The following is a 26,746-nucleotide window of genomic DNA, read 5'->3' as shown; positions in this document are numbered from 1 at the left end:
GGAAAGCAGCTTGTAAACGTAATAACAACAATTGTTAGTTTTGTTTTATTGTGACTGCTAATACTTTGAAATGTCAGGTATTTCTGTGTGTACATTAATAAAGTGTCATGTCTTTTTCTCAAAGTTGTAATGCAGATCATTTAGTGACACTGGAATTCCGTCATTAAAGATAGTGGAGACAGGACTTGTATTGAATAACTGGTAAGCATGTAGTTAGTTATTTGTAATCTGGTAAGCACTGTATATATCTAAACAGCTATAGAGCATGATCTTAAGAAACAAAACGCACACAAAAGAAACACATGAATTCCATAATGACTCATTAGTGCACTGGCAGATGGAGAGCATCTGTGTTTCCTCGTTCCCACTCCATTCTACATTTAGAAACTCCTCTTTAATTACCATGGCAACACTTGGCTTAGTGGGTGATTTTCAGGTGTTATTGTTTTTCAGAAAGGAAGATAAATAAGGACTTGCAAGCCTGGTCATGGTCAGCACCCGCTGCTTAAACTAGGCTACTGGAGATCTTGTTTGATTTCTCACATCATGAGCAGCCGGAAAGGTGATACAAAATACTGTGTTATAAAGCAGATAGAATATAATTACATAGATGTATTAGGCACTTTTAGATCCGTTGCCTGTCATGTTGGTGTAATGTGACAATAAAACACAATGGTAGTAGGCTTAATAGTATCAAACAGTGTGAAATGGTTTACAGATGTATGAGCGTCAAAACTGAAGCCCTGAAGCGTAGACTTGTTGGCAGTGCAGCTCGATTTTATTCTACAATATAATGTTGAAATGTTACACCTGCCCAGTGTCCACCTCCTAACCAACGTAGTAAAAGACGCAAGCATGCACACATTAGTGTAGTCTCTCTGTTATCCCTGTGGCAATCTCTGTAGTCCCCTAGGATAATGCAGCCATATGATTGGCCAGGCTGTCGAGCTCGTCATTACTCTATGTCCAATGACTTCTCTGACGTCTTTACGCTCCAGATGTCCCCGACGAGTTTGTGACGTATTACAGCTATTCCCATCTCTTTACCCTCGTCCCCCGGTGGGCTGTTCAGGATGTAACGCCTCCCTCCCCCCACCCCTCTGATCCTCTTATCGACAAGCAGGCGGCCAAGATGGATGTTGTGAACCAGGTAGGGCTCTGGGATGAAAATCAGCAATATCAAACATTGTTTTCATTTCATTTAAATATCTGATGAGCCATCGTTTGGCACTCCTGCAGAATGCGCACTTTGACACTGTAGCGGTTTGGGGGGAAACAATAGACCATCATCATAACAGGCGGAGGGCGCGCTGTGATTGTAAAGCCGCGGACCGTTAGTCTGAAATGCAGTGCTTCTAGTGGTCGTCTCATGTGAACGAATTGCCGAGCACTGACCGCAAAACACCGCAATACAGGCGTGATAGATTGCATGTGGTTTAGCCAATTTTGCACCAGCAATGGACTGGTGCAGTGGAGCGGTTGGCTCATAAATAGCACTCTGGTCCAAAAGTCCAAAGAATTGAACAAGATACTCTGCGCAATTATTATTATTTTTTAACAGCATTTCAAAACACGCAGACAAATAGGCTCAACACATCCAGGTTATTATTTGAGCTGACAGCTATTGGTAGTAGGATATGCAGAGATAATTGCTCTGCACTGCACACAGCCACTGCTATTTAACTAATAGAATCGTTAACTGAATGTGTTGTGAGGGGGTTATTTGTCTCGTAGGCTATCTATTAAGCCTATGTGTTGTATGCAGGGGAGCCTATGTCAGAGGGTGGAAAGGAGAGTGAAAATCAAGAGGAATAGCGACTGATCCTATTTTGTGAATACCGCAATATAAGACGTGATGCGTCTCTAAATGTAGCAAGGTATAATAGGCCCATCAATTTATTAGGGGCGGCAGACCGACCGGGGGTTAAAAGTAAAATATGGCGAGGTGAGTTGATAGGCTATGGCTTCGGCGTGGCGCTCACAGACGGACACACCGCTTTCATTTGCGACTGATGGGGCGCATTCACCCGCACATGGCAAGGGTTTACAAATTATAGCAAAAACTAAGGGCCCACCCCGGTGACTTGAGCTTTAGGTTCTGTCTCAATTCCTAGTAGAGTGCTTGTCAGTCAAGCGTTGGGGAACAGAGAAACGTGTGTGATAAGCAGCTTTGTCTAATTCTAATACTGGCAGTCTATCGCTGTTCCTCCCTCTCTCGCTCTGTCTCTCCTTCCCTCTCCCTCGTCTCCCCTAAACGATGTGTGCTTTGTCACCCGGCATGTCGCGCCCCAAGTAAAACAATACAATTACTGTAGCGTACTAGCCTTTTGTGATGACCATGCGAACAAATTGCAGCATGAGAAAGATTATCGTATCACCGCTCCCGAAAAATACATTGAAAATAATTGACAAGTCCAAACTCTGGGTTAACAACATGTATGCTGACAATTCATGTAGGCGACAGTAGGCATACACACTACAAGCATCCAATCGGTCATTCGAGTTTGTCAGATAACCTATGTGTCCTGATGCTTGATTGTGCACACGGCTAATGATTGTGAGTACTCATTCGAGTGTTTTAATTTGTAAAGAATCTAAGCTTTTCGACAAATTCTGAAGACAATGTTGATTTCTGTGTTGATAGTTGGTGGCCACCGGGCAGTTCACCATAATCAAACAGCCTTTGGGATTTATGAAAATCCTACAATGGGTAAGTTACCGTTTTCATACAATGTTTCATTATTTGGTTTATGATGGGAGTGAGCGTGTGAGATGTCAAAGTGCGCGCACGTATCCTTTCTGCGTGCATGCGTGGGTATGGAAGTCTACGGAGAGTATTACGTAGGACTATTGCATGCATAAAATCTCACTGTGATGGTTTCAACCAATACACTTAAAATCTATAAATGATAGGCTAATATATTATGCTATAGCTAGGCGCTGTTATAGTGATGTTGTGTCTCTGTACCGTGTCAGAACGTGTCCTTCTGTCACGCAGAGGTCAGAAAAAGCTACGTGAAGCTTTGTGCTCGTGACGACACACAGGCAGCGCGAGGCGGATGACACTGCCCATCCTCCCACTCGCTGCTGCTACTCTCTTGAAAGCTCGATGTCGTTTCAGTTATACCATGTTACTGTAATTCGATCATGGTAACTGTTACAAATCTCTGTTCAAATCATCCAGCCCACTGTTTCTGTCTCCTCCCCTGTGGAGTTTGTTGTGTAGGCCTATCTGATCCACCATATGGTTCTCACAGCACCTTAACCTTTTGACCTGTGATCTATCTGGTGACCACATTTCATGCATTTAGGTGTAGTTACTATAGTTGCTTCTTTACGAGCTGTGTAGTTGCTCACTCCTAGGTCTAATCACATAGTGTTACCTTTTATTTTTAAATACAATTTCATGTTTTGGAAGTGGCACATAAAGATTAAATATAGGCCTACACCTAACTTAAACCTGGGGAGTAGTGGCCATTGACGTTCCTACAGCATCGCCTGAACAGGCACTGTCCACTGTCAGGGGTTCTAAAATGTCAAATCGCAGGTTTTAATTGACCGTTCTCCATGGTGCTGAATCTGAATCTCCGCTGTAAGTGCTATTTGCTTACCTTTACAAGTCTGTTTACCTTTACAATTCTTCATGTTACAAAATCACCACAATGCTCTATATTATACACCTCGACCATCCGTTGTATTGTGCTGCAGCATGACAATCTTTGATGGACAATTCATGATGAATCTGTGATAAAGCATTCCACAGGCCAATATCACAAAATGTACTTGGCATGCACATCAATTCTTGATGTTCTCTTTTTTTCTTTATTCAGTAACACTGGAGGCACAGTGTGACCCCTCTGCCAAAGTGTTTTGTGCCAAGGGCTAGATCTATTCTTCTATGATGATAGTCTATCTCAATTCTACAAAGAAGAGTCTCAATGAATCTCAGTGAGAATAATGATGTAAAGCAAGAATTACTGTAATAATTTGGAGAAAATATGAATGTACTGTGTACTATGTACTCAATTTGTAATTAGGAACACCTCTCCAGTACTTTACCGCTTCTTTCTCAACTATTTGTAATTACAGCATAAGAACTAGCACACACACGCTAACTCAAAGACATACACGCACACACACAAACACACACACACGCTGACGATACACAGCTATTACTCACCACTTACTCACACACACTGTCGCTAAACAGAACAAATCAATGTATGCCCTCATTGAGGAAGGTAAAAGTAATAACGTCGCTTCCTTCCATGTTCCATTTTGACTCACTTTGGTAGAACGCCATGACAATCGGTTGATTGAAAGAATAGGATGAATTTATGAGAAGACACATAGACCTACATACACAAAGAAACATCAGGTTATCATCAGAGGGTACCCAAACAATGTTCCACTCTAATTCACAGCAGGACAGAATAACACAGGGCAGCAGAGACTGAGAGGACAAATCTGACAGAATGACTTTGTCTGTAGTCCTTCCCCGGGGGACTGCTAGTGCTTGAACATCACATCGCTGCTTCTCTGGGTCACATGGTTAACTAACCTCCATGGATGCAGCAGCACACAGGCAGACCAGAGCATTCTACCCATTTACAAGTCACATGTAGCTCCACGGTTGCATTCAATTCATTTAAGATAGGTCTAGCTAAAATCTGGGAAACCCGGAACTAAAACCTTGCGTAATTGCACCAGATGCTTGATTATGTTCTGGGGGTAGATGTTTAGGAAAAGATACTAACGAAACTAGCAGGGTCTCCACAACCTCCCCCACCACCACCACTTTCAGCACCACTGTCACCGAATCCTGACACGTCCAACTAACCAGTGAAGGAAAACCAAAGCACCGGAACTACTGTGACCTTACCATACTATAAATTTTACTTAGTCTATCCTCTACAGATTAGCCTGCCTATAATCATGCGTCATGTCAGTTCATTCATATGGCAATACAGTACCTGTACAGTACACACGCACCTTGCTGTTCCTGATTTTCTGCATGTGTGATGGATTTGAAGGTCACATGGGTGTTATTGGTTTGAATTATTAATCTTCTGAAAGCAGAAGTCCTAGGGTGTTGCCCTCTGTACTACACCGAGATAAATGGACTGTCACTATAGCCTAGATTCTTCTCTGTCACTATAGCCTAGATGTGTAGTGCGGAAAATATATGTTTGTGCTTTAGGATCCTCAACCCTGTTTTGTGTTTCTTTGAGAATGAATCAATGATGAAACACGCTTATGCTTGTAATCAGCTATGTGTGTGTGTGTGTGTGTGTGTGAGAGAGAGAGAGAGAGATGGAGACAGCGAGTGTGTGTGTATGGGAGAGAGTATATGTGTATGTGTGCATTAGTGTGTGTGCGTGTGTATGACTCATTGCTGTTGTACTCTCTCTTGGGAGCTGTGTGCTGACGAAGCCTAGTTTTGATGGATGATGGGAGACACATTGAAATCTCCCCAAACAAACTTAAAGCTGTATAGAGAGTGGTTAACCACTGTGTCTACCATAACAACACCCTGCCCCAGGTTATGCTTGTGAAAGAGGGTTATGGTGTCTTAACCTGGTATTTACAGTTTACTGCTCAATTTACAGATTTGCTTTAGTGATTCATTCAGTGCATCGTTGTACTGTAAGACCAGTTTCCATACTGTGTGGTCAATACATTGACAGAGCTGGACTTCAATTGAGCTATCCATTGAATTGATCATAATGTATCCCTCAGATCTGTAACACTCTAGCCAGTACAGATGAACAGTTCATCAAATGTCTACCTGGACTATTTGCATTGACCCCCTTTTTTTACGCTGCTGCTACTCACTGTTTATTATCTATGCATAGTCACTTTACCCCTACCTACATGTACATATTACCTCAATTACTTTGACTAACCTGAATACTCGCACATTGACTCAGTATTGGTACCCCCCCGTATATAGCTTCGTTATTGTTATTTAATTGTGTTATTTAAAAAAAAAACTGGTTTATTTAGCAAATATTTTCTCACTCTGCACTGTTCATTAAGGGCTTGTAAGTAAGCATTTCACGATAAGGTCGACACCGGTTATATTAGGCGCATGTGAGAAATATAATGTGATTTGATTTGAGTATTCTCTAAGTGGTTACAGGTGTTGCTCATCAAAGCTGCTGATTGTAGGAGTGTATAGTGTGATGAGTTTATATGTTAAAGCTTTGCAGACTTATTGCCTGGGCTTTCTGCCCACTCCACTGCCCCTTGCTTAGAGGAGGTGTGATTGGTTGAAGCTGTTAGTTCCATCACACTTTGGGTTCCTGCCAAACTCTGCAGCAGAAATAAGCTTGAGAGCATACAAACAGTACTTACATGTTGATGACTAGACTTGTGGTCCTACAACGTCCGTTTATACTCATGTATCAATCAATATATTAACTTCAGTTATCCATTTATCCTCGTTTATTTAGGAATATCTGTGGTTTCAATCTTGTCTGACTCAGCTATAAAATATGATGAGCAGGTATTTATAAACAGTGCTGATTCTAACTCAGAGAGTGTCTGTACTCGTGTGTTTTTTTTGGGGGGGGTCAAATAAAATAAAATTTTATTAGTCACATGCGCCGAATACAACAGGTCTGTAGATCTTACAGTGAAATACTTACTTACAAGCCCTTAACCAACATTGCAGTTAAAAAAAAATTAAAAAAAAATACAAATGAGATTAAGAAATGAAAGTAACAGGTAATTAAATAGCAGCAGTAAAATAATAATAGCGAGACTATATACAGGGGGGTACCGGGACAGAGTCAATGTGCGGGGGCACCGGTTAGTCGAGGTAATTGAGGTAAGATGTACATGTAGGTAGAGTTATTAAAGTGACTATGCATAGATGGTAACAACAGAGAGTAGCAACAGAGTAGTAGTGTAAAGGGGGGGGGGGGCAATGCAAATAGTCTGGGCAGCCATTTGATTAGATGTTCAGGAGTCTTATAGCTTGGGGGTAGAAGCTGTTTAGAAGCCTCTTGGACCAAGACTTGGCGCTCTGGTACTGCTTGCCGTGTTGTAGCAGAGAGAACAGTCTATAACTAGGATGCTGGAGTCTTTGAAAATCTTTAGGGCCTTTCTCTGACACCGCCTGGTATAGAGGTCCTGTATGGCAGGAAGCTTTGCCCCAGTGATGTACTGGGCCGTACGCACTACCCTCTGTAGTGCCTTTCAGTCGAAGGCCGACCAATTACCATACCAGGCAGTGATGCAACCAGTGCCAACCATGCTCTCTATGGTGCAGCTGAAGAACCTTTTGAGGATTTGAGAACCCATGCCAAATCTTTTCAGTCTCCCGAGGGAGAATAGGTTTTGTTGTGCCCTCTTCACAACTGTCTTGGTGTGCTTGGACCATGTTAGTTTGTTGGTGATGTGGACACCAAGGAACTTGAAGCTCTCAACCTGCTCCTCTAGAGCCCCATTGATGAGAATGGGGGAGGGGGGGGGGGTGCTCGGTCATCTTTTTCCTGTATTCCACAATCATCTCCTTTGTCTTGATCATGTTGAGGGAGAGGTTGTCCTGGCAGCACACAGCCAGCTCTCTCACCTCCTCCCTGTAGGCAGTCCCATCATTGTCGGTGATCAGGCCTACCACAGTTGTGTCATTAGCAAACTTAATGATGGTGTTGAAGTCATGCCTGGCAGTGCAGTCATAAGTGAACAGGGAGTACAGGAGGGGACTGAGCACGTACCCTTGAGGGGACCCTGTGTTGAGGATCAGCGTGGTGGATGTATTGTTACCTACCCTTACCACCTGGGGGCGGCCCGTCAGGAAGTCCAGGATCCAGTTGCAGAGGGAGGTGTTCAGTCCTAGGGTCCTTAGCTTATTAATGAGCTTTGAGGGCACTGGGGTGTTGAATGCTGAGCTGTAGTCAATGAATAGCATTCTCACATAGGTGTTCCTTTTGTCCAGGTGAGAAAGGGCAGTGTGGAGTGCAATAGAGATTGTATCATCTGTGGATCTGTTAGGGCGGTAAAGCAAATTGGAGTGGGTCTAGAGTTTCTGGGATAATGGTGTTGATGTGAGTCATGACCAGCCTTTCAAAGCACTTCATGGCTACAGACGTGAGTTCTATGGGTCGGTAGTCATTTAGGTAGATTACTATTGACTATGGTGGCCTGCTTGAAACATGTTGGTATTACAGACTCGGACAGGGAGAGTTTTAAAATGTCAGTGAAGACACTTGCCAGTTGGTCAGCGCATGCTCGCAGTACACGTCCTGGTAATCCATCTGGCCCTGCGGCCTTGTGAATGTTGACCTGTTTAAAAGTCTTAATCACATCGGCTGCGGACAGCATGATCACACAGTCTTCCGGAACTGCTGGTGCTCTCATGCATGTTTCAGTGTTATTTGCCTCAAAGCAAGCATAGAAGTAGTTTTGCTCATCTGATATGCTCGTGTCACTGGGCAGCTCTCTGCTGCACTTCACTTTGTAGTCTGTAATGGTTTGCAAGCCCTGCTACATCCGACAAGTGTCAGAGCCGGTGTAGTACGATTCGATCTTAGTCCTGTATTGACGCTTTGCCTGTTTGATGGTTTGTCGGAGGGCATAGTGGGATATTATCAGCTTTAATATTGTCAGATTTAATATTGCAGATAGATAGATTGTGGCTTCCATCAATATAATTGTCTGCATAACTTCCAACCCCCCATATATACAGTACCTATAAGGGCACAAGGCGAGACCCATATGCAGACACAGGAGGCAGATGGTTGAGCTCCAATATTTATTGTAACATAAGAGGTAGGCAGAAGGCAGGTCGGGTACAGGCGACAGTTCATAAACCAGGTCAGAGTCCAAACAGTACAGGGCGTTAGACAGTCTCGAGGTCAGGACAGGCTCAGTAACCAGGTCCGAGTCCAAACAGTACAGGGCGTTAGGCAGGTTCGAGGTCAGGGCAGGAATAATGGTCAGGCAGGTGGGTTCTCTGTCAGGACAGGCAAGGGTCAAAACCAAGAGGTCTAGGAAAAACAGAGACTGGGAAAAATAGGAGCTAGGACATAAACGCTGGTTGACTTGGCAAACAAGACTAACTGGCACAGAGAGACAGAAAACACAGGGATAAATACACCGGGGGTGATGAGCGACACCTGGAGGGGGTGGAGACAAGCACAAGGACAGGTGAAACAGATCAGGGTGTGACAGTACCAGTCAGTTTGGACACACCTACTCATTCAAGGGTTTTTCTTTATTTTCACTATTTTATACATTGTGGAATACTAGTGAAGACATCAACACTTTGAAATAACATATGGAATCATTTAGTAACCCAAAAAGTGTTAAACAAATCAAAATATTTGAGATTTTATTTTAGGTTTTAGATTCTTCAAAGTAGCCACCCTTTGCATTGATGACAGCTTTGCACACTCTTGACATTCTCTCAACCAGCTTCACCTGGAATGCTTTTCCAAAAGTCTTGAAGGAGTTCCCACATATGCTGAGAACTTGTTGACTGCTTTTTCTTCACTCTGTGGTCCAACTCATCCCAAACCATCTCAATTGAGTTGAGGTCGGGTGGTTGTGGAGGCCAGGTCAACTGATGCAGCACCCCAGTACGCTCCTTCTTGGTCAAATAGCGCTTACACAGCCTGTAGGTGTGTTAGGTCATTGTCCTGTTGAAAAACAAATGATAGTCCCACGAATTGCAAACCAGATGGGATGGCGTATCGCTGCAGAATGCTGTGGTAGTCATACTGTGCCTTGAATTCTAAATAAATCACAGACAGTTTTCCCAGCAAAGCACTCTTACACCATCATACCTCATCATCCATGTTTCATGGTGGGAATCCCACATGCGGAGATCATCCGTTCACGTACTCTGCGTCTCACAAAGACACTGCGGTTGGAACCCAAAATCTCAAATTTGGACTCGTCAGACCAAAGGACAGATTTCCACCGGTCTAATGTCCATTTCTCGTGTTTCTTAGCCCAATCAGTCTCTCCTTCTTATTGGTGTACTTAAGTAGTGGTTTCTTTGCAGCAATTTGACCATGAAGGCCTGATTCACACAATCTCCTCTGAACAGTTGATGTTGAGATGTCTGTTACTTGAACTCTGTGAAACTTTTATTTGGGGCTGCAATTTCTGAGGCTGGTAACTCTAATGAACTAACCCTCAGCAGCAGTGGTAACTCTGGGTCTTCCTTTCCTGTGGTGGTCCTCACGAGAGCCAGTTTAATCATAACGCTTGATCATTTCTGCGACTGCACTTGAAGAAAGTTTTGAAATTTTCCGGATTGACTGACCTTCATGTCTTAAAGTAATGATAGACTGTCATTTCTCTTTGCTTATTTGAGCTGTTCTTGCCATAATATGGACTTGGTCTTTTACCAAATAGGGCTATCACCCCTACCTTGTCACAACACAACTGATTGGCTCAAACACATTGAGAAGGAAAAAAATTCCATAACTGAACTTTTAACAAGGCACACCTGTTCATTTAAATGTATTCCAGGTGACTACCTCAAATCAAATCAAATGTATTTGTCCCATACACATGGTTAGCAGATGTTAATGCGAGTGTAGCGAAATGCTTGTGCTTCTAGTTCCGACAATGCAGTAATAACCAACGAGTAATCTAACCTAACAATTCCAAAACTACTACCTTATACACACAAGTGTAAAGGGATAAAGAACATGTACATAAAGATATATGAATGAGTGATGGTACAGAACGGCATAGGCAAGATGCAGTAGATGGTACCGAGTACAGTATATACAGTGCCTTGCGAAAGTATTCGGCCCCCTTGAACTTTGCGACCTTTTGCCACATTTCAGGCTTCAAACATAAAGATATAAAACTGTATTATTTTGTGAAGAATCAACAACAAGTGGGACACAATCATGAAGTGGAACGACATTTATTGAATATTTATTGAAACTTTTTTAACAAATCAAAAACTGAAAAATTGGGCGTGCAAAATTATTCAGCCCCCTTAAGTTAATACTTTGTAGCGCCACCTTTTGCTGCGATTACAGCTGTAAGTCGCTTGGGGTATGTCTCTATCAGTTTTGCACATCGAGAGACTGACATTTTTTCCCATTCCTCCTTGCAAAACAACTCGAGCTCAGTGAGGTTGGATGGAGAGCATTTGTGAACAGCAGCTTTCAGTTCTTTCCACAGATTCTCGATTGGATTCAGGTCTGGACTTTGACTTGGCCATTCTAACACCTGGATATGTTTATTTTTGAACCATTCCATTGTAGATTTTGCTTTATGTTTTGGATCATTGTCTTGTTGGAAGACAAATCTCCGTCCCAGTCTCAGGTCTTTTGCAGACTCCATCAGGTTTTCTTCCAGAATGGTCCTGTATTTGGCTCCATCCATCTTTCCATCAATTTTAAACATCTTCCCTGTCCCTGCTGAAGAAAATCAGGCCCAAACCATGATGCTGCCACCACCATGTTTGACAGTGGGGATGGTGTGTTCAGCTGTGTTGCTTTTACTTCAAACATAATGTTTTGCATTGTTGCCAAAAAGTTCAATTTTGGTTTCATCTGACCAGAGCACCTTCTTCCACATGTTTGGTGTGTCTCCCAGGTGGCTTGTGGCAAACTTTAAACAACACTTTTTATGGATATCTTTAAGAAATGGCTTTCTTCTTGCCACTCTTCCATAAAGGCCAGATTTGTGCATTATACGACTAATTGTTGTCCTATGGACAGAGTCTCCCACCTCAGCTGTAGATCTCTGCAGTTCATCCAGAGTGATCATGGGCCTCTTGGCTGCATCTCTGATCAGTCTTCTCCTTGTATGAGTTAAAAGTTTAGAGGGACGGCCAGGTCTTGGTAGATTTGCAGTGGTCTGATACTCCTTCCATTTCAATATTATCGTTTGCACAGTGCTCCTTGGGATGTTTAAAGCTTGGGAAATCTTTTTGTATCCAAATCCGGCTTTAAACTTCTTCACAACAGTATCTCGGACCTGCCTGGTGTGTTCCTTGTTCTTCATGATGCTCTCTGCGCTTTTAACGGACCTCTGAGACTATCACAGTGCAGGTGCATTGATACAGAGACTTGATTACACACAGGTGGATTGTATTTATCATCATTAGTCATTTAGGTCAACATTGGATCATTCAGAGATCCTCACTGAACTTCTGGAGAGAGTTTGCTGCACTGAAAGTAAAGGGGCTGAATAATTTTGCACGCCCAATTTTTCAGTTTTTGATTTGTTAAAAAAGTTTGAAATCACCAATAAATGTCGTTCCACTTCATGATTGTGTCCCACTTGTTGTTGATTCTTCACAAAAAAGACAGTTTTATATCTTTATGTTTGAAGCCTGAAATGTGGCAAAAGGTCGCAAAGTTCAAGGGGGCCGAATACTTTCGCAAGGCACTGTACATATGAGATGAGTAATGTAGGGTATGTAAACAAAGTGCCGTTTAAAGTGGCTAGTGATACATGTATTACATAAAGATGCAGTAGATGATATAAAGTACAGTATATACATATACATATGAGATGAGTAATGTAAGGAATGTAAACATTATATTAAGTAGCATTGTTTAAAGTGGCTAGTGATACATTTTACATTAATTTCCATCAATTCCCATTATTAAAGTGGCTGGAGTTGAGTCAGTGTGTTGGCAGCAGCCACTCAATGTTAGTGGTGGCTGTTTAACAGTCTGATGGCCTTGAGATAGAAGCTGTTTTTCCGTGCTTTAATGCACCTGTACTGACCTCGCCTTCTAGATGATAGCAGGGTGAACAGGCAGTGGCTCGGGTGGTTGTCCTTGATGATCTTTATGGCCTTCCTGTGACATCGGGTGGTGTAGGTGTCTGGGAGGGCAGGTAGTTTGCCCCCGGTGATGCGTTGTGCAGACCTCACTACCCTCTGGAGAGCCTTATGGTTGGAGCAGTTGCCGTTCCAGGCGGTGATACAGCCCGACAGGATGCTCTCGATTGTGCATCTGTAGAAGTTTGTGAGTGCTTTTGGTGACAAGCCAAATTTCTTCAGCCTCCTGAGGTTGAAGAGGGCCTGCTGCGCCTTCTTCACAACACTGTCTGTGTGGGTAGACCAATTCAGTTTGTCCGTGATTTGTACGCCGAGGAACTTAAAACTTACTACCCTCTCCACTACTGTCCCATCGATGTGGATAGGGGGGTGCTCCCTCTGCTGTTTCCTGAAGTCCACAATCATCTCCTTTGTTTTGTTGACGTTGAGTGTGAGGTTATTTTCCTGACACCACACTCCGAGGGCCCTCACCTCCTCCCTGTAGGCTGTCTCGTCGTTGTTGGTAATCAAGCCTACCACTGTAGTGTCGTCCGTAAACTTGATGATTGAGTTGAGTTGGATGATTGAGTTCATGGTCTAATTGCTACAAAGAAACCACTACTTAAGGACACCAATAAAAAGAAGAGACTTGCTTGGGCCAAATAACATGAGCAATGGTCATTAGACTGGTGGAAATCTGTCCTTTGGTCTGATGAGTTCAAATGTGAGATTTTGGGTTCCAACAGTCGTGTCTTTGTGAGACACCGAGTAGGTGAACGGATTATCTCCACATGTGTGGTTCCCACCGTGAAGCATGGAGGAGGAGGTGTGATGGTCTGGGGGTGCTTTGCTGGTGATACTGTTGGTGATTTATTTAGAATTCACAGCACACTTAACCAGCATGGCTACCACAGCATTCCACAGCATTCCACAGCTAACACAGCATTCTGCAGCGATACGCCTTCCCATCTGCTTTGTGGTTAGTGGGACTATAATTTGTTTCAATTCAAATCAAATCACATTTTATTGGTCACATACACATGGTTAGCAGATGCTTGTTGCAATGCTTGTTGCAACCAGCAAATCAGTGTGAACAGACAAAGCATCTTAATTAACCAGGCCTTGAAGTTCTTGTTTGTTGCAGATCAAGGAAAATGATGATCATCTATGTTACTGTGACTGCTAGACTACAATCTTACAAGAGGATCATTTGGCAAACGGGAATTTAGAGTAACTATGTTGAAGGATGTGGGAGAGCTAAGTAGCCTGGTGCTAGATCTGCCTGTTCTTCAAACTAAAAGTATCCTCCTCTCCCCTCACACTCCTCTACAATCATTATTAAAACCTGTTGATAAGGAGAGGAGGTGGAAGAGGTGTGACTGTGTTAGTGCTGTAGATAAAAATGAGACGAGGAAATTAGTTAGGCGTACCATCTGTAACGTTTTTCATCAATAGAGAAGTGTGGATGAATCTGTGTATATTTGAAGGCTCGACGAAGCCATGTTGAAATATATTCTGAGTATTTACAGCAATGTATTCCAGAGTATGAGAGCAGATTGGTATACAGATATGTGCACTTGTCCGTGTGTGTGTATTTTTGCAGCTGCTCACACATGCGTCCATGACTGTGTGTGACTGTGCAGCGTCCTTTAACGACAGATGGAGGAGCACCTCCGTCAGATTAATAGCCGGATTTTCCATCCAATCGGATCTGGCCTGCAGGGAAGGGAGGGTGTGGTAAAAATAGCTGGCTTTCTAATCTCCTATGTGTGAGAGTGTGTCTATGTGCACGCTCGTGTGTGTGTAAGAGAGTAGATAAGCGTTCACGTGCACAAGCACTAGGTTACAGTACTCTACTACTGTAGTAATGTAGCCTGATGCCAAGAGTAGATCATAACTTATTTGGTACAACAGATAGTACATCCATATCAACCAAACATGTTATTTTACACTTCTTGTATTTTCTTAATACCTCAAGTGCACAACTTTAGGTGTCGGGGTAACCATGGCAACAAGTGTAGCTCTGTAACCTGGCGATATAGCCACATTGATTTGCACTCTGGGTGCCTTTGTCAACAGCCTGCTGTGATTGGTGGAACATTGGAGTGCAGAACACAGCAGGTGGTGAAACCACAGTGTCAGCTTCTTCAGTAACAGTAGACCTTTAGCGGGGGTTGCCATTATACTGCATGGACTTTCCTTTCATCAACACCTATTTCAGACCAAACTAGGGTTATGCTAATTCCTAGACAGAGAACAATCTCCAAAGACTCATTCCAGTATAAGTGCAATTTAATAGATGTATTTTGCTTCTCCCCACATGTCTCATTTAAGATGTATTTTGCTTCTCCCCACATGTCTCATTTAAGAAGTATTTTGCTTTTCCCCACATTTCTCATTTAAGATGTATTTTGCTTCTCCCCACGTCTCATTTATTAGATGTATTTTGCTTCTCCCCACATGTCTCATCCTTACAACCCTATTTTTCCCCCATTCTTTGACCTCACTACTAAATTGTTCAGCCCCTTCTCTTTCACTTTCCTTTAACTTTGACGTCCTGTCTCTAACTCTTCTCATCTTCTCTTCCCCCCTCTGTATCTTTCAGATCTTTGCCATCTTTGCTTTCTCGACATGCGGCAGCTACTCTGGCATGTTCAAGATGAGTGTGGAGTGTAAAAACCGGTCAGAGAGTGACCTGAGCATTGAGGTGGAGTTTGAGTATCCATTCAGGTCAGTAAGCCTAATCAGTCACACGTAGCCCCCTGAACCCGCACAAATATGGTTTGTAATTTTTACAGGACCACTGGGCTGCAAACGTCATGGATGGAATATTAATCTATATTAAACTATATTAACCCAATTTGACGTCTCTCTTCCTCTCTCTCTCTCTCTCTGATTCCCATCTTATCTGTCTTTCTCTGTCCCTTGTCCTTGCCAGGCTACATCAGGTGTACTTCGATGCCCCAACCTGTAAGGGGGAAAGCCCTGAGCGTCTGTTCCTGATCGGAGACTACTCCTCCTCAGCTGAGTTCTTTGTCACCGTCGGTGTCTTCTCCTTCCTCTACTCCATGGCAGCCCTTTCTGTGTACGTTTTCATTCTGGAGAAATACCGTGAAGGCTGCAAGGGAGCCCAGATTGTGAGTTTGTCTTTCGATCTTCTTGTATCTAGTAGGCATCTTCCAAACCATATTCCACTACCTCTGCTACTATTATTCATATTCCAGTAATGATAAAGATGTTAATGATGATGATGAGATTGATTACATTTCTGTTGAGGATTTGAGATTGATGATGATGCATGTGTCTCATGATTTATAACTTGATGCTCCTCAGGACTTCGTTGTGACGTCTGTGTTCACCTTCTTCTGGCTGGTCGCTTCTTCTGCCTGGGCTAAAGGTTTGTCGGATGTGAAGGCAGCCACCGACCCAGACAAGGTCCTCTTACTGATCGAGGCATGCGACGAACCGGAGAACCGCTGCCGTGAAGTCCACGACCCTGTCGTCTCTGGTCTCAACACATCTGTGGTAAGTTTTTCAGGATTGGTGTATTTAGTAAAAGTGCTGACTGCTGAGGATATGACAGAAAAAACCTGTACTACTACATATTGACTTCTTCTTCTTCTTTTTTCAATTCATCCCCCAGGCGTTTGGCTTCCTGAACTTGATCCTGTGGGGAGGAAACCTGTGGTTTGTGTTCAAAGAGACCGGCTGGATGGCAGCCTTCGGAGGCACATATGCACCTTCCCAGGAGAAGGCGCCTGCTCCAGAGTCCTTTGCCCAGGAAGGCTATGGGCAAGAGGGCTACGCACAACAGGGGGACGCCTATGCCGGCACCCAGGGAGGTTACCAGCCTGACTATGGCCAGGGTGGCTACACCGAGGGAGGTGGAGACTATCAGCAGGGGGGATACGAACAGCAGCCCACCTCCTTTGCCAATCAGATGTGAGCTGGTCCACCCTACAGCATCTGGAAGCTGGTGAGTGTCAGTACATATGTTGGAGCAACACTGAGAATACCGAGGTAATCGACTGAGAAATACTGTATTAATGTTACTCTTCCAAAGGGAATACAGACTATGTGGCTTTATGTATACATTAGCTGTAATTTATTTATTTCTCTCTCTCTCTCTCTCTCTCTCTCTCTCTCTCTCTCTCTCCTTCTCTCGCTCTCTCTCTCTCCTTCTCTCTCTCTCTCTCCAGGGCCACCCTGTGATTTGGGAGTGTGGTGCCTGACCACCATCCACAATTCCCCACTCCTCTGTTTGTCTGTTTGTGCATCTGTGAGTTGACAAGAGGAGGGAGGGATGGAAGACGGTGGGGTCTTGGGAGGGGAATTTAGCAACACCGTGTCCGTTTGGGTTATTTTGGTGAGCGGGAAATGGGTCCTTACAGTAACATGCTGTTTCTTCTGTTGATGTATTTAACTGTAGAACAGGGGGTTTTCCATTTGGTCATATGAGGAAAAACTTGAATACAATATACAAAAAACTACAAAGATCAATCTTATAAGGGAATAACACTTAAATGGACAATAATGGTAGTAGTATTTAAGAATGTATTTGTCTGTGCTGTGTAAATATCAACATATTAATATATAAATATATGTACACAGTTGAAAAATTGTGCACTCCATATTAGTTGTTATACAACAAATGTAGAGTGCAGAGTTATTCAATTGTATTTATTTCAGTTCTGTTTAGGTCACATAGTTCTACCCTCATCGTGCTCTAATATTTATGTTGTGTGTTTATTTTATTTCCCAACGTTCGTTTTTATTTCTCATTTTGATGTTTTTGTTTATTCATTTTCAGAATAGAGTTACCTCTTTTCTATTTTCTCATTGCGCTTTTTTATTTGTTCAACATTACTGAGTGAGTTTGTGACTGTGACAGCAGTGGAGAGGTGTTAGCAGTGATTTGTGTGTTTAACATGGGTTACATTCATTACAACTTGTGTTCGTTGACGATTTATGTTTTTCCATCAAAATATTTCTCAAGCAATGATTTGGCTATGTTTGTTCCAGAGAATCTCTTAAAAGCTGTAAAAAGTCAAAAATGCATCTAGGATAATGAAAAAGTAGTTAGCACGGTAGCACTTGGTATTTTGCTAATATTATGCTGTTCCTAAAAACTGCTGTACGTAGTGTTCTATCAGCACTCTTATTTAGAGATGATTTGAGGTTGTGAATCAGGGAAGACAACGGATGTTGAGGGGCATCACTTTTTTTTTATTTGGATTGTAATGTAGTTTAGAAATTGGCATCTGAAAAATTTGGTCCAGAACCCATTCCTGTTTTAATATAGTCTAGGGATGAGTCATCAGACAGAGTTAGTCATCATGTTTAATCACCATTTATAATGCTCGTCTGATCATAACGCATGCAAATATTTACACCGGAAAAAAAATCAGTATGGCACAATGTGCGCCGTTTTCAAGACCATACACAAGCCATAGGAAATAATGATAGTACTTTTAACATATTAATATAGCCAACTGAGGTGTTCTGAACAGTATCTTATTTCCATGTAAAAACATAAATCCTGCATCCCCCACAACACCCCTTTACTCTCAAAACAAAAGAGGTTTTGCATGTCTGACTCTTGGTCTAAAAGCAGCCTGGAACAAAAGTGAAGGGGGAAAGGCAAGTGGCATATAAGTGTTAGAGCATATTAAGTAATATGATGTATGTTTGGCTCATCATAAGGTGACAGCACAGAGCAGCTCCGATATATTTCACACAAATCACACAGAGTACATGTGCTACAATAATCAGGTTGGCCTACCCGCTGAACTGCCAATCCTCTGTTTGGATAGAAGAAAAACTGTATTGCCAAATGGTAACAGGACAGATGTGTGTGTATTGAGCGATATATTTTGCTTCTATAGTTATCATCACAATGGAAACTGATATTGTTTTTCATTCATATTATTCCATTATGCAGTTTTGGATGAATTCCTTTTTTGTATCATTTTTTCTTTATCAGGCGGTGTAGAGACACCTGACTTTCTATCTCTTCCTCTGTGTTCTCTCTCTCTTTCTATCTCTCTCTTTCCCTCGCTCTCTCTTTTTTTTCTCTCTCTCTCTGTAGTTCTTATAAATATGCTCAATGAAAAACATATACTCTGTTGTTAGTGGTGAATGATGTCTTGTGATACTCTTTACGCCTTTGGATAGTGCTGTGTTTATTGTGTATGATGTATTCTTATTAGTATTTATGATCATGACTATGACAATATATCCATTGTATTCTTATTCTATGGAATCCATGTGAAACAAAATCAAATAAACTTGAAATTATTCTGTTGAAGGTTAAATGCCTTGTCTATGTCTCTAATCTTAGCGATCATATGTATTGTTTATGCTGTGCTATGTTGATTTTTTATTCATTTTTGTTGAACCTTTATTTAACTAGGCAAGTCAGTTAAAGAACAAATTCTTATTCACAATGACCGCCAACCAAAAGGCAAAACGCCTCCTGCGGGGACACGGGCTGGGATTAAAAAATGAAATATATATATAAATATAGGACAAAACACACATCACAACAAGAGAGACAACACAACACTACATAAAGAGAGACCTTAGAAAACAACATAGCAAGGCAGCAACACATGACAACACAGCATGGTAGCAACACAACATGACAACAACATGGTAGCAACACAACATGGTAGCAGCACAAAACATGGTACAAACATTATGGGGCACAGACAGCACAAAAGGCAAGAAGGTAGAGACAACAATACATCACGCAAAGCAGTCACAACTGTCAGTGAGAGTGTCCATGATTGAGTCTTTGAATGAAGTGATTTAGATAAAACTGTCCAGTTTGAGTGTCTGTTGCAGCTCGTTCCAGTCGCTAGCTGCAGTGAACTGAAAAGAGGAGCAACCTAGGGATGTGTGTGCATTGGGGACCTTTAACAGAATGTGACTGGCAGAACGGGTGTTGTATGTGGAGGATGAGGGCTGCAGTAAATATCTCAGAAAGGAGAGAGTGAGGCCTAAGAGGGTTTCATAAATAAGCATCAACCAGTGGGTTTTGCAACGGGTATACAGAGATGACCAGTTTACAGAGGAGTATAGAGTCCAGTGTCCTATAAGGAGCATTGGTGGCAAATCTGATGGCCAAATGGTAAAGATCATCTAGCCTCTCGAGAGCATCCTTACCTGCCGATCTATAAATTATGACTCCGTAATATAGCATGGGTAGGATGGTCATCTGAATCAGGGTTAGTTTGGCAGCTGGGGTGAAAGAGGAGCGATTATGATAGAGGAAACCAAGTCTAGATTTAACTTTAGCCTGCAGCTTTGATATGCGTTGAGAGAAGGTCAGTGTACCGTCTAGCCATACTCCGAAGTACTTGTATGTGGTGACTACGTCAAGCTCTAAACCCTCAGAGGTAGTAATCACACCTGTGGGGAGAGGGGCATTCTTCTTACCAAACCACATTACCTTTGTTTTGGAGGTGTTCAGAACAAGGTTAAGGGCAGAGAAAGCTTGTTGGACACTAAAAAAGCTTTGTTGTAGAGCATTTAACACAAAATCCTGGGAGGGGCCAGCTGAGTATAAAACGGGTATCATCTGCATTTAAATGGATGAGAGAGCTTCCTACTGCCTGTGCTATGTTGTTGATGTAAATTGAGAAGAGTGTGGGGCCTAGGATCGAGCCTTGGGTACTCCATTGGTGACAGGCAGTGGCTGAGACAGCAGATTGTATGACTTTATACACTGCACTCTTTGAGAGAGGTAGTTAGCAAACCAGCCCAAAGACCCCTCAGAGACACCAATACTCCTTAGCTGGCCCACAAGAATGGAATGGTCGGCTTCCGGTGACGCAACTTAGGAAATGGCTGCCTAGTTAGGTTACCTTCGCTTCCTTGGGCACAGGGACTATGCTGGTCTGCTTGAAACATGTAGGTATTACAGACTTGGTCAGGGAGAGGTTGAAAATGTCAGTGAAGACACTTGACAGTTGGTCCGCGCATTCTTTGAGTACACGTCCTGGTAATCAGTCTGGCCCAGCGGCTTTGTGAATGTTGACCTGTTTAAAGGTTTTGTTCACATCGGCTACCGAGAGCGTTATCACACAGTCATCCAGAACAGCTGGTGCTCTTGTGCATGCTTCAGTGTTGCTTGCCTCGAAGTGTGCATAAAAGGCGTTTAGCTCGCCTGGTTGGCTCGCGTCACTGGGCAGCTCGTGTCTGGGTTTCCCTTTGTAATCCGTAATAGTTTTCAAGCCCTGCCACATCCGACAAGCGTCAGAGCCGCTTAGCTTGTTTGATGGTCCGTCTGAGGGCATAGCAGGATTTCTTATAAGCATCCGGATTAGTCTCCCGCTCCTTGAAAGCGGCAGCTCTAGCCTTTAGCTCGATGCGAATGTTTCCTCTAAACCATGACTTCTGGTTGGGATATGTACTACGTACTGTCACTGTGGGGACGACCTCGTCAATGCACTTATTGATGAAGCCGATGACTGAGGTGGTGCACTCCTAAATGCCATTGGATGAATCCTGGAACATTTTCCAGTCTGTGCTAGCAAAACAGTGCTGTAGTGAAGCATCCGCGTAATCTGACCACTTCCGTATTGAGCGAGTCACTGGTTCTTCCTACTTTAGTTTTTGCTGGTAAGCAGGAATCAGGAGGATATAATTATGGTCAGATTTGCCAAATGGAGAGTGGGGGAGAGCATTGTATGCATCTCTATGTGTGGAGTAAAAGTGGTCTAGGATTTTCTTTCCTCTGGTTGCACATGTGACATGCTGGTAAAAATGTGGTAAAACTGATATAAGTTGGCCTGATTTAAGTCCCCGCCACTAGGAGCGCAGCATCTGGGTGAGCATTTTTTTCTTTGCTTATGGCTTTATAGAGTTGGTTGAGAGCGGTCTTAGTGCCAGCTTCATTCTGTGGTGGTAAATAGACGGCTACGAATAATATCGATGAGAACTCTCTTGGTAGGTAGTGTGGTCTACAGCTTATCATAAGGTACTCTACCTCAGGCGAGCAATACCTCGCACCAGCTGTTATTGACAAATAGACACACAACCCCACCCCTCGTCTTACCAGACGTAGTTTCTCTGTTCTGCCGGTGCATGGAAAATCCCGCCAGCTCTATATTAGCCGTATCGTGGTTCAGCCATGTCTCGGTGAAACCTAAGATATTACAGTTTTTAATGTTCCATTGGTAGGATAATCTTAATCGTAGGTCATCAATTTTATTTTCCAATGATTGCACGCTAGCAAGAAGAACGGATGGCAGTGAGAGTTTACTCGCTTGCCTACAGATTCTCAGAAGGCAGCCCGATCTGTGACCCCTTTTCCTGCATCTTTTCTTCAAGGAAATGACGGGGATCTGGGCCTGTTCCAGTGAAAGCAGGATATCCTTCTCGTCGGACTCGTTAAAGGAAAAAGTTTCTTCCAGTCTGCGGTGAGTAATCACTGTTCTGATGTCCAGAAGTTATTTTGGGTCATAAGTGATGGTAGCAGCAATATTATGTACAAAATAAGTAAATAAACAAGTTACACAAAACGAAAGGAAACTAACAAAATAGCACCATTGGTTGGGAGAATGTAAAACGTCAGCCATGTCCTTCGGCACCATTCAAATCTAGCAGTTAGTATCAGCTTGATCGTAAATAAAGGACAAACCGTGACTGCCTTCCAAGCAATGGGAACCTCCCCAGAAAGGAAAGACAGGTTAAAAAGGTTGGAGATAAGCTTGGCGATGATAGGGGCAGCAACCTTAAAGAAGAAAGGGTCTAATCCATCTAACCAAGATGTTTTTTTTAGTTCAAATTTCAGGAGCTCCTCTAGCACCTCAGACTCAGTGACTGCCTGAAGGGAGAATTGTTTTAGCGGCCCAGGGGAAAAAGTGGGAGAAGCATCTGGGATAGTCACATTAGAAGGGGTGGGGGATGAGGAAATGTTGGACGGGCAAGGAGGCATTGCTGGGTCAAATAGGAATCCTGACTTAATGAAGTGGTGATTAATGATCTCAGACATGTGCTTCTTGTCAATAACAACCACATCATCAACATTAAGGGACATGGTCAGCTGTGAGGAGGAGAGTTTATTCTCCAGGTTTATTCTCCAACCATTTTCCAGAACTTCTAAGGGGTTAGACCCACAGAGAGAGAACTGCTCCTTAAAGTAACTAACTTGAGCCTGAGTGCACTTATTTCTCATTTGCCTGAACGAGAGCCAGTCAGCCTGAGTGTACGTATGCCAAGCTTTTCGCCAAATACAATTCTTGAGGTGGAGTAACTCTGCAAGAACATGGTCATACCAGGGGCTGAAACTGTTTTTAATCCTAATTTTCTTTATGGGGGCGTGTTTGTTAACAATACCACTGAAAATATTAAAAAGAAGGTCCAAGCGTCTTCAACAGAGGGGATAAAGCTGATTCTATACCATTTTACAGAGGCCAACTGATGAAGCAAGGCTTGCTCAATCAATTTTTTTAGCAAGCGTCTACGACAAATCACGACAGGTCGTTTCACTGAGCAGCCATTGTGAACACAGGCTGTTAAACAGTGATCACTAAGGTCATTACAGAAAACACCAGACTGATACCTATCACGATTATTTGTGAGGATAACATTGAGGAGAGTAGCAATTTCTGGGTGTTTGGAGTCATACCTTGTGGGATTGGTAATAATCTGAGAAAGATTTAGGGAGTCCCATTGCTTTAGGACTTGGTCAGGTGGTTTAAGCATGTCCCAGTTTAGGTCACTTAACAGGACAAATTCAGACTCAGTGTAAGGGGCCAGGAGAGAGCTTAGGGCAGGTAGGGTACAGGCCGGAGCTGATGGAGGACGATAGCACCCAACAACAGTCAACAAAGAGCTATTTGAAAGTTTAATGCTTAAACCAGCAAATCAAATTGTTTGGGGACAGACTTGGTGGAGACAACCGAGCACTGAAGGTGATCCTTGGTAAAGATTGCCACTCCCTCACCTTTGGAAGATCTGTGTTGACAAAAAAGTTATAACGAGAAAGGTTAACATCAGTATTCAAAACACTCTTTCTTAACCATGTCTCAGTAATGACCAACACATCTGGATTGGAGCTGTGAACTTTCAATTGATCCATTTTAGGTAATAAGCTTCTAGTGTTAACGTGCAGAAAACCCAGGCTTTTACGAGAACAGAAATCAGTGAAGCAGATATCAGAGCACAAGTCAGAATTGGGGCTTATGACAGTAGATAGGCCAGGGTGTGAATGCACATTTCCAGATATCATAAACAGTAATACAATCAGGGCACGGCATAGGACAGGGAGAGCTCTGCAGTGCTGATTTATGACATCTCAATGTGCATTAGATGGCAACAAGATCATATTGTACAGCAATTTCATCAGGTAACATGAATACAAAGCTGTCGAGAGGTGGCTAGAATAGGACGGGAGGCCAAAAGTCTGTATAACCAATAGAGAGTCAGAGTCCCGAGTGTGGGAACAAACTTAGTCTGTCCCACGGTTTGGTAAAGAAAGTTCGTAGTCAACGAAGAATGCTGGAGTCATGAGGCAAATAGCAAAATAGCAAAATGCACAAGAAAATAAATATATATATAACGACTTGGGGCTAGCCATTGTAAGTTCAGAGTCACTCGCCCCAACAGTGCATGTGTGCTGGAGGCGGGTGAAAGCTCGGGAGGGGGAGACAGGCCAGGGCAGACAGTGAACAGAACGCCAGGTGGAATCCAAGCAGCAGTTCAGCAGGCAACAGGAGTAGTTGTCACACCCACTTGGGAGAAGCTTTTATTTCTTGAGGCAGATTTCTTGTAGAAAATGCCCGTGGATGGTCATTGAACAGCGGGAGGGGGCCTCAAATGGGGCTTCAAAGACTCCCGCCACTTGTTGGGCGCAAAGGCCTCGACACCTCTTACCTCTCATTAATGAACAATCAATAAACAACACAGTTGTACTCTATGTGCTTATGTTCAGCAGTGCCAGGAGCTCATTATGAGGTTCACTGAGGGTATAAATTAAGCAGGCCGACTACTAGGCTAGTTAGTCTACATCACATGGCACACGACCTTCTAAACGCATGCAGTTCTGCTGCTTTGCCACATGATGGCATGATATCTGTTTTCCAGAATTCTACAGTTGAAATGCAATGAATGTTTTTTCATAATCAGTGTTGATAAAATGTTCAAAGCTATTTTAATATGGTTTTAAAAATCTCAACTGTTGGGAATAAATACAGGAATTATTCTAAATCGAACAATACTTGGGTTTAATGAACAATCAATAAACAACAGTTTTATTATATTCCTATTCCAATTCTATACTACTCTATTCTGCATAGAGCAAAGCAGGCCTAAGTGAAATAACACATTTTTATAAAAGATCATGTGTCATACATCTCTAAGCATAGCGGCAGTCTTGTTTGCTCTGAAAACAACTGCTCACATCCCCCTGGGTAAGAAAGTTGCGCGCTATAAAGTGGCTTCTCGTATGTGCCCGACAAGTATTCGCCAACAGTACTGTTGGGCACGTACGGGAAGTGACTTTTTGCCCGCAACTTTCAGGCCTACCAGTAGCCTATCAGTAGGCAGTTCTAGTTGTCAAGAACATAGTCGACGCTGTTGCCAAAGCAGAGACTTGTCACACAAAAACCGCATAGGGTAGATAGGTCTACTGCTTTCTGGTTCTACCCATGAAACCATGTTGAATGACACATACTGTTACTTTCAGTAATCCCAAACAGTGAATCAGAGCAACACCAAAAACCACCCTCCTGCCGCCGCCGGCGGGTTTAATACAGTGTTGGGGACTCCTTACTCCACCCACTCCATTCACTGCAATGCAATGCAATCAAATGTTATTTGTCACATGCACCGAATACACGTTACAGTGAAATGCTTACTTACAAACCCTTAACCAACAATGCAGTTAAGAAAAACAAGGTTTAAGTAAAAAATATAAAAGTAACAAATAATTAAAGAGCAGCAGTAAAATAATAGTAGCGGGGCTATATACAGGGGTTACTGGTCCCGAGTCAATGTGATAGCGTGCGTCTCGTTGAGAGGTGTAGGAGTCAGGCGCAGGAGAGCAGGGATGTCTGAGAAGCGTGTTTAATAATGTAGTCCACCAATACAAAAATGGCACAGACAAAAAATCCAAAACTACCCTTTAGATACTCAGAACTCGTGCAACCACACCGAGGAACAAACACAGTTCAGACACTTTAAATACACGTGCGTAACCGTGAAAACAACAAACATCAAATACAAACGAGCACAACAACCACAAGTATAATCCCGCAAGAACTAAGGCAGGCAACAGATTACCCTCATACACACAGAATTAAACACAAATGAAACCAGGTGTGAAAAGAAATCACAGACAAAAACAAACAGAAAAGGAAAAAGGGATCGGTGGCGGCTAGGGCGACGCCGACCTCCGAGCGCCGCCCGAACAGGGTGAGTTCCGAACAGGATGAGTTCCCTTCGATAGAAGTCGTGACAGTCAATGTGCGGGCGCACGGGTTAGTAGAGGTAATTAAGGTAATATTTACATGTACACTACCGTTCAAATGTTTGGCGTCACTTAGAAATGTCCTTGTTTTTGTAAGAAAATATATTTTTTTGTCCAAATAAATAACATCAAATTGATCAGAAATACAGTGTAGACATTGTTCATGTTGTAAATGACTATTGTAGTTGGAAACGGCAGATTTTTTTTATGGAATACATACATAAGTGTACCGAGGCCCATTACCAGTAACCATCCCTCCTGTGTTCCAATGGCACGTTGTGTTAGCTAATACAAGTTTATCAATTTAAAAGGCTAATTGATTATTAGAAAACTATTTTGCAATTATGTTAGCACAGCTGAAAACTGTTGTTCTGATTTAAGAAGCAATAAAACTGGCCTTTTTTTTTAGGCTAGTTGAGCATCTGGAGCTTCAGGATTTGTGGGTTGAATTACAGTCTCAAAATGGCCAGAAACAAAGAACTTTCTTCTGAAACTCGTCAGTCTATTCTTGTTCTGAG

The 26,746-nt window shown here is 42.8% G+C and overlaps 1 protein-coding gene across 1 annotated transcript; it reads left to right on the top strand.

Annotated features, from left to right (window-relative positions):
- The first annotated feature begins 1,070 nt into the window (after positions 1 to 1,070).
- On the top strand, positions 1,071 to 19,065 carry LOC139368569 (synaptophysin-like). The gene is made up of 7 exons (XM_071107595.1): positions 1,071 to 1,150; positions 2,645 to 2,710; positions 15,357 to 15,481; positions 15,690 to 15,888; positions 16,085 to 16,276; positions 16,395 to 16,727; positions 16,951 to 19,065. Exons 1-6 carry the CDS (start codon positions 1,133 to 1,135, stop codon positions 16,695 to 16,697), a joined length of 903 nt encoding a protein of 300 aa, XP_070963696.1. The 5' UTR covers positions 1,071 to 1,132; the 3' UTR covers positions 16,698 to 16,727; positions 16,951 to 19,065.
- Positions 19,066 to 26,746: the final 7,681 nt, after the last annotated feature.

The sequence above is a fragment of the Oncorhynchus clarkii genome, chromosome 16, assembly GCF_045791955.1.
Source record: "Oncorhynchus clarkii lewisi isolate Uvic-CL-2024 chromosome 16, UVic_Ocla_1.0, whole genome shotgun sequence".
In the NCBI taxonomy this organism is placed as follows: Eukaryota; Metazoa; Chordata; class Actinopteri; order Salmoniformes; family Salmonidae; genus Oncorhynchus; species Oncorhynchus clarkii.
Note: the sequence above shows the minus strand (reverse complement) of the source record. Positions and strands in the feature narration are given on the sequence as shown.